Source organism: Euleptes europaea, chromosome 8 (assembly GCF_029931775.1).
Source record: "Euleptes europaea isolate rEulEur1 chromosome 8, rEulEur1.hap1, whole genome shotgun sequence".
Lineage (NCBI taxonomy): Eukaryota > Metazoa > Chordata > Lepidosauria > Squamata > Sphaerodactylidae > Euleptes > Euleptes europaea.
Window position 1 is genome coordinate 54353821 of NC_079319.1, and position 12903 is coordinate 54366723.

At 41.2% G+C, this 12903-nt stretch overlaps 1 protein-coding gene across 2 annotated transcripts in view; it reads right to left on the reverse strand.

Annotated features, from left to right (window-relative positions):
- Positions 1 to 12903, reverse strand: part of MYOM1 (myomesin 1) — a 111850-nt gene that overhangs the window by 19734 nt on the left and 79213 nt on the right. For both annotated transcript variants that reach the window (XM_056854301.1, XM_056854299.1), the window contains 7 exons: positions 11315 to 11511; positions 10156 to 10282; positions 9181 to 9365; positions 3855 to 3969; positions 2419 to 2575; positions 1302 to 1408; positions 1085 to 1129 (listed from right to left, as the gene is read on the reverse strand). In XM_056854301.1, the coding sequence (XP_056710279.1) occupies positions 1085 to 1129; positions 1302 to 1408; positions 2419 to 2575; positions 3855 to 3969; positions 9181 to 9365; positions 10156 to 10282; positions 11315 to 11511 (933 nt within the window). The remainder of the gene's footprint in view (positions 1 to 1084; positions 1130 to 1301; positions 1409 to 2418; positions 2576 to 3854; positions 3970 to 9180; positions 9366 to 10155; positions 10283 to 11314; positions 11512 to 12903) is intronic.

Here is a 12903-nt window from a genome sequence, read left to right on the forward strand (position 1 = left end):
CAGATATTTTTTTTGGAGATTTGTTCTTTCTCATCATTTGTCAGGATTCATATATGCACCCTTGGAGGCAACCTCAGCTGAATTTGTGGCATATGTTGGGATAACACTAAACCCCTTACTAAGTCCATGAGACAAAGTGGGAAGCTATGGAAGTTAGAAAGCAAGTCAAGAAGGAGGAAGGAAGAGGAGGAGAGGTAAAAAAAAAAAGAATTAGAACATTGTCTCCCTAGATACTTCTCCCTTCACATATTTACCACTGGTGTGTGAAAAAGCTGTGCATTATCTTTATGTTTGCATATGAATAGAAGGAGAACAAGGAGAGCAACCTGTGACCTTTTAAACCCAAACTGGCTAAATACCACATAAGTCAGTGCTTGCCTCAGCATGTGGGTGTAAAAGAAGACACTGTGCTGTTGCTGCTTTTGTCTCACAGTCAGCTCTGTGACAATTTTAAGCTCTTGTGTGTAATTAGCTGTGAATATTTTATTCTAAAATGGAACAGGAAACAAAGGCTGAGGTCCAGAGGCTAGGTGGGAAGAGTTGGAATGACTTGGAATAATTTGCTGTTGTGTGAAAAATCTTCAGTGGAGTCTCTTCCTTTGGCATTTCAATACCAAACTGGAAGAATTTGACCTGTTTTACTCCCCACCACCACCACCACCAAAGGTAAGCATGAGGTGGCTTCATAGAACTTCATTCCAAAACTGCACATTCTGCCAGTTAGACAGGGTAAAGCATGGATACATTTTTGGCTTGCATATCCACTAAGCACATTTAATTCACGAAAGGAAGACCTCAGTGGATTTGATTAGCTTAGCACTTTTTAAGTAGGGTTGCCAGGTCCGGGTTGTGAAATACCTGGAGATTTTGGGGGTGGAGCCTGAGGAAGATGGAGTTTGGAGAGGGGAGGGACTTCAATGCCATAGAGTCCAATTGTCAAAGTGGCCATTTTCTCCAGGGGAACTGACCTGTGTCGTCTGGAGATCAGTTGTAATAGAGGGAGATCTCCAGCCACCACCAGGAGGTTGGCAACCCTACTTGTTAAGCCTTATTCTACCAAACGGTATTTCGTCTTAGTACTTACTTGGAAATTTGTGCTCATGGCTGAGGGCAAGAAGGCGCTTCATTTCTGCAGGACAGTTTAAGAAAAGAAAATGTATTAGAAGATTTTGTGAGTCTTATGTTGTAGGAGATCATGCATCTTTTAGTGCATCATCCTTGTCTTTGCAGTTATATTGGAGAACCTTTTATTTATATAACGTTAGAGCCTGAAATGTGTACAGAAGAGGCTTGATGCTCACCTTCTTCATCTATAGTGTAGCTTGAAGAGACACCATCTGTGTCTGTGACAACACAGGAGTAAACGCCCAAATCTTCTTCACTGAGATCCTTAAAGACAGCTTTTGACCTTTAAGACAAAAGAATTTGGTTTAAACAACAGTGAAAGACCATACCAAATATGTGAATGACATACAGTTCTTGAGAACTAGTGCTTATTTTCAGATGTGAGGATTCCATGCATTTTGAGAGACTTTTTCATATAGTCAAACCACAAACACTGAAGGCTTCATGAGGTAAACCACTGCAACAACTAGTACAAAATGGGTACACAGTCAGAGATCAGAGCAGTAATGGAGAAACTTCAACTTGTACGAAATGCTGCAGTTCAGCTGTTAGCTTAGGAAGGGCACCTTCTTGCCATATTACCTCTGTTTTACAAGTACCTTGACTGTCCGTTTGTTTCCAGGAACAATTTAAAGGACTGGTTTTAATCGTTAATATCCTTCATAGACTCAGCTGCCAACTCCACTTGGCCCAACAATTTTTGTTGAGGGTGCCCTCCAGTCAGGATACGCAATCATCCTCTGTGAGATCGATGGCATTCACAATGATTAACACCCCCTCCCCAATCTATGGAATGATCCGCCCAGGGAAGAGTGCAGGGTGCCTTCTCAAATTAGTTTTAACAAACTGTGTACACTTATTTCAGAGATGTTTTCTTGGCCAAGTCCTAAATGAGATTCAGTGCATTTTTAATGGTAGCAATAACAATGGAATTTGCTATGGACTATTTTGACTAGTTGCAATTACTTTAATATTGGTTTAATTGATTTTTATATGTTTTATTTTGTTTGTAAATGGTTTCAAATGCTTAGAGAAGTGGGATATTTTTTAGAAAAACAATTAAATCCATAATATATAATAAATGCATTCTTGGTGTAAGACACTGGATTCCAACATGACTGCTCTGTTTACAATTTTGAGAAGTAATCAAAACCTGATATCCCATTGAGATAATCTAATTCACAGGCAAAAAAGTATGACTTCTACATGTAAATTTGATGTCTAAAAGAATGGCACATAATGATCACTTGTATTTCTAAGTATAATACAGTTGCCCTGATTAACATTTCTTACTTTCCGCCTTTGGTGTCAATGAGTAATCGAGAGTCATCATCAATTGGTTCATAATTCTTGGACCAGATAAATTTAGAATCTGAAGACATCTGATCACATTCAAAGTTCAGTGAAATGACTCCATTGTCATCTACTTCAACAACAACTTCTTTTGTTCCTGAAAAATCAAAGGAACAGAATAAAATAGCTGGTGTATGTGCTGAGTTTAAATAAAGTCCTTTTCTTAAACAAGAAAAAGTTGACCTCTTTCCAAACACCCCAATAATAGAATTCATATCTTGAGATTATGTACCAGAAACTGGAGGCAGGTGAAGGGGGGACCTGGCTACCTACTTCTTGGGGCAAGTCCTCTTAGCTTGAAGGCCAGCAGTGCTTTTTACCAGCGTTGACTGATTAGCCAGCTGCAGCCTAACCTTGGTAGAAAGATCTGGTCACTGTGGTGCATGCCCTGCTTACATCTACGTTGGCTGGATGTTGACTGGAGTGGGTCACAGCGACCATGTCACTTTAGTCTTGGCCGGTTTACCGTGGCTCTCGATCTGTTTCTGGGCACAATTCAAGGTGGTGGTGCTGACCTTTAAAGTCTTATTTGGTTTGGGAACAACATAACCAGAAGGGCTGTCTACTCACTTATGAACCTAACTGACCACTACAATCATCTTCTGAGGTTCTGCTTTGATTAGGGTTGCCAACCGCCAGTTACTAGCTGGAGATCTCCTGCTATTACAACTGATATCCAGCCGATAGAGATCAGTTCACCTGGAGAAAATGGCCACTTGGCAATTGGACTCTTTGGCATTGAAGTCCCTCCCCTCCCCAAACCCCACCTTCATCAGGCTCTGCCCCAAAAACCTCCCACCAGTGGCGAAGAGGGACCTGGCGACCCTATCTTTGGGTGCCCTCACCTTCTGAGATTAGGCAGGTGGCAACATGGGGGAATGTACTCTCTCCCCAGGGAGACTTGTTTGTCTCCTTCTGTTGCCATCTTCCAACAGCAGGTGAAAACGTTTGTTTCGTTTGGCATTCCCTCAGTGATCTCTCCTTCCTGCCTAACGTTTTAATTATTTTGATGTATTTGTATGCATTTTAGCTCTGGTTTGTGTTTTTTTTAATGATGTGTTTTTTGTAGGTTTTAATAGTTTTTAAGATATGATTTTATTATGTATGTTATAATTTGTTAGCTGCCTTGGTGGCCCTTATGAGGGCAGAAACAATGGGGTATACATTTGGACAAGATGAATAAAAACAGAACATCTGCCTTCATCACTTCAAAAACCAGAGAATGCAAGAGGTACTCGGCTTCTGGGATAATGCTACTTTTCAATAATCAGAGAACCGAATGATTTGTTCTATGTGTCCTGTTTTCACTTATTCTGATATACATGGACATTTTAACTTTTTTTAACACACAAAAGAAAAAGTGCACATTGACAAACCTGGTCGAGTTTCAGCTACCACAGGGTCAGTGGAATCTGAAGGTTTCCCAACTCCAGCTTTGTTTGCTGCTCGTATACGGAACACATAACTGGTCCCTTCTTTTAGGCCGCTGATCTAAAGGAAGCAAAAAAGTATAATACCATCTAACATTTTAAAGGAAATGCCTTCAGGTTAGTTGTGTCCCTGGGTTGTGGTTTTGGGGGTAGGATTTCTTTACAAGCTGGCAAAGTTTGTGTGGTCAAAATGCTTACTTTGTCTACCTGATATTCAGTATTAATTATATACAGTAATTTGTTTGGTAAAGCACTGCAGGTGCGCCAAAGAGCTATTGGCTACTGCCAGGTTCACATGCTCTTTGGAGACTGTACGATGTGCTCCATGATCCAGGTGAAATTCTTAGCAGTGAACAGGTGGAGAGCCAGAGAAGATGAAAACAAATACAGAAAGAGATGCCGCCTCCTATCACTAGTCCTTCAACAGTGAAAGCATATCCACATCAGTTGTGCCAGTAGGGTGCTACAACCTCTACACTTCTAACCCACCGTTTGAGGAAGAAATTTTATGCAACAGCAAAACCAACTCCCACATTTCATGTGTCTCTACTAGAAACCCTATTGCCATGTTCTGGTATGTCAGGCACAAAAAACTAAATCAATGTTTTAATGGAAGTCCAGGTATCCACACTGGACATCTAACAAACCATCATGAAAATGCTTTTCAGAATCAGCTATGCTACTCAAGTGCTATGATAGTGGAGAAAACCATTTAGCCAGTCATAGCAAAGCAGAGAGTAGATACATGTGGATTATGCATTACATTTAGATAATTCTTCTTTTTCCAAGTCTAAAAAGGTTGCATGGTAGTCTCAGGACATTTTCAAAGTGAACTGTTTTTGCTGTTGTGATTATCACAATATTATCACAACATAGATGTAGCTACTTTTGCTTCTAAAGGTAAAGGTCCCCTGTGCAAGCACCGGGTCATTCCTGACCCATGGGGTGACGTCACATCCCGACGTTTCCAAGGCAGACTTTGTTTGCGGGGTGGTTTGCCAGTGCCTTCCCCAGTCGTCTTCCCTTTACCCCCAGCAAGCTGGGTACTCATTTCACTGACCTCGGAAGGATGGAAGGCTGAGTCAACCTTGAGCCGGCTACCTGAAACTGACTTCCATCGGGATCGAACTCAGGTCGTGAGCAGAGCTTTTGACTGCAGTACTGCAGCTTAACACTGCGCCACGGGGCTCTTACTTTTTGCTTCTACCATGAATGATATAACCAGTTTTCATTCCTAAGCACTAGTCTGAGACTTCATCTCTCCTTGTGGTTTCATGGGTGCAGCAGTACGATGTGGAAAGCTGCATCTGATAACAGTAATATGCCTGTCAAAGGACGAAGAGACCCTGCAAGAACAGAGACACTGGCAACTCCACTTCTACATGCTGATTTCAGAACTTTGTTGTACTGTGAATCTTTTAAATTAATACTGAGCTGTACCTCCCTTCTCCAGTGGGTTACCATACAGAATTTCTGTCTTGTTACTCACTTCAGCAGTCTTCCCTTTGGGGCCCATACTCTGAGAGGGAGCAGCGGGTTCTCCACCCTGAGGCTGGAGGTCTGTGTTTTTGTTGAGCCCTACTACTTATAGCACAAGAAAAAGGGAGAGGAAGGTCCCAATACCTCAATGTCCTCTCCCACCCAGATATTACACTAATAAGCCAAGTAGCATTACTGATATATGTGTGGTGGAAGGACTAATAAGGACTGGGGAGAGGAGCTAAAGAATATTGATGATCAGTTAGAAGAATATAGGAGAGATGTAACTGTATAAGAGGAAGATGGCTGAAACAATGAAAGACGTCTTGGCATGTGATGGTGTTAGACCATTGTCTGATTCAGGCTACTAATCATCATACCACTCCTTTTTATTGTTTATGTGTCTGTCTTCCCTGCCATTTTCCCTGAAAGATCATATTTAGTGACTGAGCCTGGCCTTACAGGTCATCTAGTCCAACACCTTGCTCAGTGCAGGAAATCTAAAGCATTCCTTACTGATGGTTGTTCCATTTTGCTTGGACACATGAAATACACAAACATCTAAGCCATGATTTAGCCAAGGATAAGCATGTTTAAGTCTCTTTTTATTGCAGCGGGAGACCATAAACTTAACTCTTCCAACAAACTCAATGGGATTTACAAGGGTTTAACTTTGGTTGGGTAGTGCCCATCCAATTTATCAAGCTCTGCTCTTTCCTTCCTGAATTAGTGTCCAGCCTTCATAAGAAGGCAATCATGTTTAGGACATATTAAATTGTATGGTATAATGGTAAAGAAATCTAAGTTACAAATTCATGGTAACAGCAGGTGTGATGAGATGAGAGGCAGGAGGGCAAGAGATGCTGTGGCAGTTACGGTGACAGAAAGGGACCTTGGTATCTCTGTGCCTGGTAAGAAGGGGAGAAGATGCGCTCCACCAGATGGAGTGCATCCTTTCCTAATTGACAGGAAAACATGCTAGCCCTTTGATGTGTCAACATCTCTTGATTGAGAGTTCCAGGTCTGACAGGCTTGAGTCCCAAGACCAGGCACCCAGATTGGCTGAAGGCCTTGGAGCACACATGGGTAGGATCTGAAAAGGGGAGCTGTTCCTTTGTTTGGAAAGTGCGCATTCATGTGTTTAGCCATGAAGGATGACAGAGGAGTATGATACTAAGGTGGGTTGTGGATGCACCCGGGACAGGGGCATCTTGCAACTAAGACCAGACATATGATGGATTGTAAGTATTTTAGTTAGTAACTGTCCTTTTGTTTGTTTTGCTTAGTGCATCTAGATCTCTTCTTGTAGTATTCTGAGCTTGTGCCTTGTAGAAATAAAGTTGTTTAATTAGAGAGAGTCTGCACAACCTGCCCAGAGAGTCTTACCCTCCTGCCTTGACTTTTTGGCATGCTAAAGTGCAACACCCCTGTGGAGTTGACCTTGGGCAACCCATGAGAGAAAGAGGGACTGGATTTTACCCAAGGTGGTGGTGGTGACAGTGCTTCCATTTTGAGAATTACCCACCAAGAAGGCCAGCACTCCTTGCTCATGTGGTGCCAATTAAAGGCTCCGCCTAATGCCCACTTCTCCGTAGGGTGGGGGCTTCAAGGCAAAAGACATTCAGAGGTAGTTGGCATGGCCACCTTCTGTGTAGTAACCTAGATTTCCTTGATGGTCTCCCATCCAAGTACTAACCAGGGCTAACACTGCTTAGCTTCTGAGATCTGATGATATCAAGTTAGCCTGGACTATCCAGGAAAGGGTCAGAGAACAACTACCAGCATTTAAAATAATAAAGAATTTATTAAAAGGAAAACATCCACACACGTACTCTGCACAGCAACAGATTGAGCAAGGAAGACAAGAAAATTAGTAAATATGCATTATTCTGTCCCTCAACTCTACATGTCCTAGATAGTCTTATTCTAAGGCAGGCTCCATAGCTTGCAAGTTACAGTGTTCCAAAAGCCTCCTTGGAATCTTTGTCCAGGCAGCCAGGTCTTTGTCTACTCTACATGGTAATGGCAGACTTTAAGATGGAGCTCAGGTGTAAGAGCTCCTTCCTCCAGATGGAATCAGCAAAACTGAACCCCTCTCCCTCTGTGCCTAGAGATTTTATCCCTTCTGTTTTCCCACTCCCTTGTGGGCCAAAGAATCCTTTCCTGAAATCTCTGAGAAGATGCCATCTAGCCCCTTGGCCCCTGTAAATCTCTGTGTCTCTTCCAGGTATCAGATTCTAGCCAAGATATGAGCTGATCATTTCATTGTCTCCAGCCAGGAGGGCAAGTTGAATTTACAAAGCTTTGATGGTTGGTACTTGTCAGAAGAAAATCAGCTTGTGTTTCATAGATTACAGCAAAGCTTTTGACTGTGTGGATCATGAAAAGCTATGGCTGGTTTTAAAGGAAATGGGTGTGCCACTACATCTGATCATTTTGATGCGCAACCTGTACTCTGGATAAGAGGCCACAGTTAGAACAGAATATGGAGAAATGGAATGGTTTCCAATTGGCAAAGGTGTCAGACAAGGATGTATTTTATCTCCCTATCTCTTCAATCTATATGCAGAACATATAATTAGGAAAGCTGGATTAGATTTAGATGAAGGTGGAGTGAAAATTGGAGGGAGGAACATAAATAATTTGAGATATGCTGATGACACTACATTATTGGCAGAAAATAGTGAAGATTTGAAACAACTACTGCTGAAAGTTAAAAGAGAAAGTGCCAAAGCAGGACTATAGCTGAACATCAAGAAAACAAAAGTAATGACTACAGGAGAATTACACAACTTTAAGGTTGACAATGAGGAAATTGAAATTGTTCAAGACTTTCTATTCCTTGGCTCCACCATCAACCAAAAGGGAGACTGCAGCCAAGAAATTAGAAGGAGATTGAGACTGGGAAGGGCAGCCATGAAGGAGCTAGAAAAGATTTTGAAGTGTAAGGATGTGACTCTGGCCACCAAGGCTAGATTAATTCATGCCATCATATTCCCTATTACTATGTATGGGTGTGAAAGCTGGACAATGAAGAAAGCTGATAGGAAGAAAATAGATTCCTTTGAAATGTGGTGTTGGAGGAGAGTGTTACAGATTCCGTGGACTGCCAAAAAAACAAATCAGTGGGTTATAGATCAAATCAAGCCTGAACTGACCCTAGAAGCTAAAATGACTAAACTGAGGCTGTCGTATTTTGGTCACGTCATGAGACGACAAGAGTCACTGGAAAAGACCATCATGATAGGAAAAGTTGAGGGCAGCAGGAAAAGAGGAAGATCCAACAAGAGATGGATTGACTCAATAAAGGAAGCCACAGCCTTCAATTTGCAAGATCTGAGCAAGTCTGTCAAAGATAGGACATTTTGGAGGACTTTCATTCATAGGGTCGCCAAGAGTCGGAAGCGACTTGACGGCACTTAACACATACACACTTGCTAGAGCTATTGGAAAAAGGGACAATGCTTGGGAGTAATTGCCTGCTAACAGAGAAAACTTTTAAAACTAAGTGTGGGGTTTTCAGCAAAGCCCAAATTTTGAAATAAAATGGATTTCTCTACATACTTGACATTTTATCCTACTTGAGTAACACTTCCTTCTATTTCTGTTATAAGGAACCTGATTCCTTCCAACTACAACTGATGTACTATTTATTACATGAGCATGGCCAAAGATACAAGAGAGGCTAAGCAATCTAAAATAAAAAGAAGCATCCCCGCCAAAACTGAACATGTATAAGCAGTCGACCTTAGTTGATAATTCACGAGCAGATTCTTCTTTGAAAGTGGCTTACCTTCAAGTATTTGCTTGCAGTTGCCTTCTCATTCACACTCTTCCAGTGCTCACCTGTGGCATTTGTTTCTTTCATGTCAATATAAAAGCCAGTTACAGGACTTCGGCCAACATAAATTGGTGGCTTCCATAATAAAACCAAAGAATCTTTCCTGACTTCACTGCATGACACATCATGGGGTGGACCTAAAAGACAAAATTAGACTACTATGACTACAATTAGTGCATACTATAGAAGAAGTAGTCATGGCCCAGAAAAAGTCATACCAAACAGTCACCTAAACGTAGCTCACATTACAGAAGAAAGACAAGAGATATGGCATTAATTCAACAGTGTTCAGTTATTCACCCCTTTTCCCCATTATTCATAACCATTTCACATGGGCTTCCTCATTCTGGAGTAACCACTCCTCATGTCCCTTGCCTTGCAATTTGGGTAAGCACGTTTAGAACAGCCCTGGGACAAATTTTCTGTGCCCTAAACTTGCTTAGTAAGGTAATGTTAAATGTCATCTCTGTACAGACAGAAACAAAGGATGTGACAGGCAAAATGCTTTCAGAAGCCAACTTCTGTGAGACCCATGTGTGTGTAAAGTGCCATCAAGTCACATCCAAATTATGGCAACCCCAGCACGAGGCTTTCAAGGCAAATGAAAAGAAGAGGTGGTTTGCCATTGCCTTCCTCTGCAGAGTCTTCCTTTGTGGTCTCCCTTCCAAGTACTGACCCTGCTTAGCTTCTGAGATCTGATGAGACCAGACTATACGATTCTGCCTTCTCTCCCTCTGGGAGACTTAGCTCAGTATTTTTAAGTGAGTGCCCATCACTCACAGGATCAGACTTTTACAATGTTTTCAGGAAGGAGTGCACTGGGCTTTCTCAAGCATCGGTTCTTTTCCTTATGCTTGTGTTGCACAGTTTATCATGCCACACTTAAGAAGCCCCTATCACTTCTAAATATTTCTTTCTAGATCTGACCTGGAACAGCAATGGTCCATTCTTCACATTTGAAGGATTGGCTAGCTGGAGATGGAATACCAAGTCCAGCTAAGTTAGCAGCAGCCACTTGAAATTGGTAAGTTGTGTTTTCCTTCAAGTCATGTACCTGCAGCATTGATAGAAAAAATATTTTGGGGTTCATTCACCTTTAATGTTCCCATGAATGTTCCTTACTGACTCATAAACATAAATAATCTAAGTAAAAAAGTGTATGCTTGTTTTAAAACAGCTTGTATTTCTATTAGAATCTGGCATACGAGCCAATAAACTTAACCAACATTTTTGAAAGGCTTTCAGAGGCTTTTAAAAGTATGCAAAAATATGTGTTTATACACACAACACAGATACGGCATTCCCAATATTCCAATGGAGAGTTATAAAAAAAAAGCCCATATAACAAGGACAAGACACTTTTCAGATAATAAGCATTTCTCTAATCTGAAGATAACATTTCATTTAATGCAAGCATGACATATCTAAATAATCAGTCTTGGCTGATAACCAGAGTTGGAATGTATTAGCTGCCGAGTATCACAGAAGATCCAATCCAAAGAACTGAGAGCAGAAGACTATCTTCTAGTACTGTTCTGCAAATGGTTGTGGGAAAGCTAGAGTAAGACTCTGCACAGGGATTTAACAAGGTAGATTCCCCAGCAGTTTTCATACCATCACTTATGAAGGAAGGAGCTTGTGTTGGCTCTTCTACAAGTGGAAGAATGTCATTGGACTTCAATGTCATTGGACTTAAATTCACCTCCACTGCAAAGTAGGGGCCATAGCCATTGCTCAATGGTAGAGCTTCTGCTTGGCATGAAGAAGGTACCAAGTTCAGTCCCTGGCATCTCCAGTTGAAAGGTAGTAGGTGATGTGAAAGATCTCTGTTTGAGATCCTGAAGAGCTGTTGCCAGTCTGTTAGATAATACTAACCTTGATGGACCAATGGTCTGATTCAGTATAAGGCAACTTCATGTATTCATGTGTTCAAGATTATATTTCTCTGTGCAGAAAAGAATCTTTGGATGCAACTCAGAAGCTCCAACATATAGATCACCCCCCTATACACACCTGACATGTCCAGACAATATTTTATTAAGATACAACTGACACACATCTAGCAATATAACAATTAATCTCTTACCCTGTAAGCCCTCTCGCTAACAGCTTTAATGTTAGCTTCTCTCCACTCCCCAGGTGCTCCACCAATAACTTCTCGGTAGTTCACATAATAGCCAGTTATTTCAGCCCCACCAATATTTTTGGGCTGTTTCCATCCAAGAACCATTGAGTCACGGACACTTTCAAGCACAGTGATGTCATAAGGTGGAGATGGAGTAGCTGTTTTAGAGGGAAATGTTTATTAGTAGAACAAAATGATTTAGCCAGCCAAGTAAACATTTATTTGAATGTATTCAGATTAATCCTGGGGTTTATCCCTTCAGGCAAAATCACAGCAGGACCTGGAAATCCTTCCTAGACTTTCCTAAATCTATGCTACCTTCAGGCAAAATCACAGCAGTCCCTGGAAATCCTTCCTAGACTTTCCTAAATCTATGCTACCTGGGATTTAGTCATTAAGAAACAAGGCTAACACAAGGTGAAATTGTGTCAAGATTGCCAGTGTAAAACGGTCATGAGATGCACTTCAAAACAATGAAAAATTTGGAAGGAAAACAAATATCAAGTGAGGGCTGCAAAAAAGGGGGGGAGAAACGAATTATCTTTCAGAATCTAATTATTTTATTTCTCAGAATTCTTGTTTATGTCTTTCTCCTACTTCCTCAAGTGATAAGAAGTTCCAGGGATAGCGCTAACTTGCGTCAGATCCTTATGGAACAGAGAGCAGTGGAGACTTCTGGCATATTTGTAGTGTATTCCAATTTAATTTTAACTTGAAAAGCAAACAGAGGTGATTTGAAATCAGCTTAATGTGTGTTTACAAGAGCTACAGAAGAGGCCCTGCTCAAAACCCCATCAGTAAAAAAAGATAAGAACCAGACACAGCAAGGCCTTCTCAGCAGATGATCTGAGGCTGGGTGTCTCACCCCTTGTTGTGGTACACAAATACATCTTTCTATGGCCTTCAAAAAACAAAGTAAGGCCCATTTATTTAAACAGGCTTTTGGGATGTTTGCTATGGTTTTATGGTGGTTTGATTGCTGTGCTTTTATAAACAGGTCGGGGCCAAAGTGATAAGAGAGGAAGGTTTAATTCATGGATAAAACCAGTAAATATAATTTCAGTTGGGTGTTCTGAGTTTGGTGTCACTATTATGCTCAAGCTAGGCTTAAGGTTCAGGCATCTTAAGTCCAACATTCCCCAACCACTGCCATAGCTTCTTCACATATTTGATTGTGGATGTTCTTTTCCTACTTCCTCTGCAGTGTCAGAAAAGGAAAAGGCCAAGAAAAGGTTGTTAGACAGAAAATGTACTCCCCAATATTGGACCCTCCTCCCAAAACCCTGGATCTGAATACCTTACTGGTATTTGGAACCTGGGAAACAGGGAATACTGATGTTTTCCAGCTCCAATATATTCGGACCTGAAAAATACCATAAGGGAAGGGGTTTTTTTTTGCTACACCCCTAGTATGAGCCACCTCCTGCTCATGCAACTTTAAATGCCATTGGAAATACTACTTCCAATATTTGGCACCATGAGCAGTGACTAGGTGCCATCCGTATTTTTGTATTTTGTAGTTTTAAGTTTTAAATTTGGGATTTTATTGT